Source organism: Diadema antillarum, unplaced genomic scaffold (genome assembly GCF_040938485.1).
Source record: "Diadema antillarum isolate AM-2024a unplaced genomic scaffold, OU_Dant_1.0 seq00001471_RagTag, whole genome shotgun sequence".
In the NCBI taxonomy this organism is placed as follows: Eukaryota; Metazoa; Echinodermata; class Echinoidea; order Diadematoida; family Diadematidae; genus Diadema; species Diadema antillarum.
Window position 1 is genome coordinate 53,400 of NW_027272210.1, and position 5,233 is coordinate 58,632.

General features: G+C 38.6%; 1 protein-coding gene across 1 annotated transcript; it reads right to left on the bottom strand.

Annotated features, from left to right (window-relative positions):
- Positions 1 to 1,940, bottom strand: LOC139709799 (uncharacterized). Its single transcript, XM_071621761.1, has 2 exons — positions 1,432 to 1,940; positions 1 to 652 (listed from the first exon to the last, which is right to left on the bottom strand). The coding sequence occupies exons 1-2, from the start codon at positions 1,845 to 1,847 to the stop codon at positions 1 to 3; spliced, it is 1,068 nt and encodes a 355-aa protein (XP_071477862.1). The 5' UTR covers positions 1,848 to 1,940.
- Between the last annotated feature and the right edge of the window lie 3,293 nt (positions 1,941 to 5,233).

Consider the following 5,233-nt stretch of genomic DNA (forward strand, 5'->3'; position numbering starts at 1 on the left):
CTACACTTTTAGTCTTGATTGATAAAGTTCGTCGTAGTATTTCATGACTGTATCCGTGCATCTGATGACGTCAGGAGTCACATGATCCCGAGAAGGCATGGGACCCGGAGGCGCAAATATCCCAGTCGTTAATGCCCTGCCGTAGAAATCCTTGATGCTCCCCAGCAAATCCTCTCCGGCGACATTCCATTTCTCGGTCAACGCCATGGACGCGTCCCACTTTAACAAGGATTCGTCGTAAGGTAGCCCGATCGCTTCGCAGTACTTCGGCAACAGTTCGGCCGGATTCGACAACAGGTCGTCGGCATCGATCACGATCGGGTCACTGTCGAGATTCTCGCGAACGTACTTCCAGAGTTCGTAGAGCTCACCGAAAGCCAGCTGGGAGGGATCCATGAAGATATAGTCCCGTCCTACATCAAAAGTTTTCTCTTCTGAAGATTCACCGCGGAGCATTCCCATCTCACCAAACGTTGTGTAGGTCGCCTTTCGGAGCGAGGTGAACACTCGGAGAGGGTGTCTTATCAGAAATGTGTGCTTGTATCCTTTTGGCAGAAATTCAAAGTTACAGCTTTTCATACCGGTCCCCATATCCTTGACGAAAACATGCTTGCCAGTAGAATGCTCGAGGAAACTCTTGATAGACGCGTATCTGCGAAGAAAATTTCAGGTAAAACAACATGATTATTCGTTAAGAAATAATGAAGATTTTTTTTCAAGCGCTTAGGCCTATAACAGTTACATGGAAAATGTGTAAATAATCTAAATTTCGTCTCTCGAGAAGACGTTCAAGAAAGATAAACAAAGTAACAAGTTTAATAGATTGATATCAATGGGCTGTGTGACTCGTAGGTGTCAGTCTCGTGAAGTGCACCCATTTTCTTATACCTTAAGTTCAATTTTACTGAAACTGCGACAATTCTGCTCATCTGATTTTTATTCTGTTCATGGCAGTTAATTTTACAATATTGAGGAAAATCCTCTTTCCTCTCGAACAGATGTAAAGGAGCTGAGGCCTAGATAGTAGGTATGGTCAATCCACGTTGCGGAGTGACAACTGCATCAGTTTGATTTGCTGTTGTTTCGGGGTGTCTTCTTTTTTATTCTTTTTATTTTTACTCCGCTTATTATTATTATTATTATTGAAATTTCGGGAGACGTTCTAATGATAAAACTGGGAGGAAAATGAATATCTTTGTAAATACATAAATACATAAATACATAAATAAGTAGAACGTTTGAAATTTTTTTCCCTTTATGAATTTCGTGCATCATCTTGCAATCATCATTAAGACAACCACTTGTCAAGGTCAATTATGATACCACCTGATCAATTGATTGTTTTTTCATGTCACCATAAAGGAAGACGGGGTATAGCAGTGAGAATGGAGTCTGTGTATTGGGTGTATCATTCTTCTGAGGCACACTTACGACAAGTGTTGAGGCTTGAGGGCGTTGCATCTCCAGAGACCTCGAAGATAGTCCGCTGCCTGCTGGAAGAGGTTTTCGTTCCCTTCGTATTCCTTCGGGATCGTTAGGTTGAGGTCGCTGGCACTCACTGTCTCTGTAGCCAGGCAGTAGAAGTAAGGTTCGAACCACACCTCGATTCCGTCGATGGCGGAAAAACACTTCGTCACGGCACTGGAGATGGTGCGCGGAACGCACCACATGATGGTACGGCTCTGATCGGAAGGAGTTCCGCCGAGACCGGGTCCTATACCAGCTGCAGTTGGTGTAGTCACATGTGACGGCAATACTCTTTTGTCAGAGGACTCCATATTGAAATGTAGAATATCTTTTAAATCAGCTCTCGTTGCTCTATAAAAAAAACCCCCAAAACAACCCATATATATTGCGAATGCGTGCGATCACAAGACACAACGTATCGCTTTTTAGGAATTATTGCGACATTTACACTCGTCAAGGTAGAGGACCGAATCATGACAGAGGTTCTTGAGTTATTGCTTGCTCAATGATAACGGTATAGACCCTATGTAGACAAGCCCGTCTTGTAATGAAATCATGTTTGCACTTGTCAATGACAGAGATGTTTTTTTACAAGTGCACCTCAGAGTGAACTTTACCACAGCTTATAACAATTCCACGTCTTAAGCATTATGGCTATGAGAGAGAGTAAAATCAATAGCGATCACTGCCCTTCTAGCGCAAATTTAATATTGCTTGCACTTTGAACAGTGTAAGCTTGATCAGTCGCTTTGAGTGTTGGTAGACCGGTTTGTTTTGTTTTGCTTTTGTTTCTGTTTGTTTTGTTTTGTTGGGGTGTTTTTTTTTTTTTTTTTTTTTGCTGCTGCTTTGAAAAAAAAAGAGAGAAATATCGTCATTTTCCATTCTGTAACTACCTCGACAATCCCCTATACAGTCAAAGTTGATGTCCCTGTCAATGTCAGTGTCCATGTGTATGTCCCTGTCTTTGTGTCTGTTTTTGACTGTCTATATCTCTACCTTTGCCCTTGTCCTTACGTCGGTTTTGTATTTTTTATTTGCTATGATACTGCATATTATGGAATATCAAAATTATTTGTATTGAGGGCACACTCGTCGCAAGTTTTTGCGCTTCTAGAGATGTGCCGCAGTATTTTCAAATTGATCGCATGTTACTTATACTTATATGTATCTATATTTGCAGGAAATAAATGTCATTGAACCATGAATCATGAACCATGAGTATTCTGTGAAAAAAAGTGATACTCAAAATTTGCACAACTTTTTTATTTCCTGACCGATTATATTCGACTGATTCGCTCTATCTGTATTCATAATGGTGAAAGTGTCAGTGAGAGACTATGGCGTTAACATCATCCCGTTTTCCATACACATTGCGACTACTAGGCCTACACAGTTTTGTGTGGCAATGCGTGAAACTTTTGAATTTCTGTAACTTTTTTATTTTTTATGTAATTCTGATGCAAAAGTCTGCCATATTTCTCTGTTCGCCGGCTTCTCTCTAACTTTTAAAGTCCTATTCCATGCCACTGTGAAGTTGACTTTCATTAAAAGAAGATTTAATTGTGATCTATACTCTTTTCATCAAAGGCAAATTGTGGAATTGCGCTTTAAAGTAAACTTGAACGCTGTATGTGTGGAATCGCATTTTCAAAAGCTGGTTCCCAAGTCCAAGCCTTGATCACGACCAATGTTTACTCTATTAAAAAAAAAAGAAAAACAGTTCTCCCTTTCCTGTTCTGTCTCTCTCTCTGTCTCTCGATCAGCCTGATACATGCTTGAAGAAAGAAAGGAAGAAAGAGTTACAGAGGGAGGAATGACATATACCCATATGTATATATATATATATATATATACATATATATATGAATATATATATATATATATATATATATATATATATATATATATAATGATATACAAATAAATAAATATATATAAATATATATATATATCATATTATATGCATATAATAGATATAGATGAAGATATAATAGATGTTAATAATTCCTCCCGCTAACTCACTCTTCCTCTTCAGCCACTTTTTCACTGAACAATATTACATGTATTTTACATGTATCAAACTGATTTGTGTGTGTGTGTGTGTGTGTGTGTGTGTGTGTGTGTGTGTGTTTGTGTTTTTGCGAGGTGAGACGAAGTTTAACTGTCTGAAATATGTTTTTCCCCACTAAATTAATAACAAACTGTAATTGCACGAATCATAATTGGACTAGGCAAGGACTGGAGAGATGTGCATCAAAGCTTTGAGACGTTTGTCAGTAGGCCTATATTAATTAATCATATAGGTAATGCAAGCATGACACGATCAATCACATTTCCTTTCAAGTCGCTACGCTGCTTTTCATATTTTTGTCACATCAGGGGGGCATTTCATGAAGCGTTTTGTCAGATATTTCGTCTGACAAAATGTTAAAAGCTACGGAAATCCTTGCACCTGATTGGCTGAGAGCAAAATTTGTCCGACAAGTTGTCGGACAAAAGTGCATCATGAAATGCCCCCCAGAACTCGAAAAAGCCAAATGACATTAAAAACTGCATGCATTAAAATTACATCGACATTGTCGAATACTCGAAGCAAATGCTTCTGCTAAATTGTTCCATAATGATATGAATATAATATAGTTTAAACTTTGATAATATTTTGGTGCAGATTTCATATTGAACTTTCACATAAATAGATATTTGTTATACAAATATTTGCAACAGAGCCAACAACGACAAGACGTTATCATTAGATTGTATAGGGAAACAAGTTCGTGGTTATCAGCATAGTTCGCTGGAACGGGGCTTCCTGTCACGTGACACAGTGTTTTCGAACTTTGAATGGCGTCTGGTTCAGGAAGAAGAGGACAAACCAACAGCACATTAATAGGGATCTGATCGAAAAGTGGAAATACAATACACAACGATGTCTGAATAGCTACGGTACAGCTATGAGAGATATTACAGTTTAATAACGAAAGTAAGCTTCGTGAAACATTGTTTAGTTCAGTTCAGTTCATTTTTATCTTTGATTTTCATTGTCAATACAGCACTAAAAGTATAAAAATAACAAAACCTTGGAATAATCATATGAACAATACACGCATCAACATACGTTGTATGCAGAATCATATCGTACGATGTATGACATAGTAATAATGTAGTACGTTGTATACTCATATACTAAGGCAGCCAATATTGTCTGTCGGATAACAAACAAAACAAAACAAACCGAAAAATATAAAGCTATAATGTGTTGGTGCGGCCATGCGTATGCGTGTTATTAATTTTCCCTAACGATAATCATTCACTCAATCATTGTAGGATTTGATCATTAGTTTTGATGACTAAGATTTCGGCCTAAATGCATGAGTATCACCAGATTTCTCTTTATCGTTTTCCCTCTCAGGGGGTTCTCCAAATTACATGTAGCCCTCAATAGGCCGGATGCATAAAAGCTAGCAATTAGATAAGATTGAGAACATTATCTATCTATTACAGAACATGAAATCAAAGCCCACGAGTTCGACATTGAAAACAGGTCCATGAGTCATACAGCTCACGAGTTATACAGCCCACGAGTTCGACACTAGGTAAATAAAGCCCAGTTCGACACTAGGTAAAAACAGCCCACGAGTTCGATAGATACAACACGGGACTTAATGTGTCGGTCTCGTGGGCCTTGTTAGCTTATTGTCGAACTCATGGGCTGTATGACTCGTGAGCTGTATAACTCATGGGCTGTATGACTTGTGAGCTGTATGAC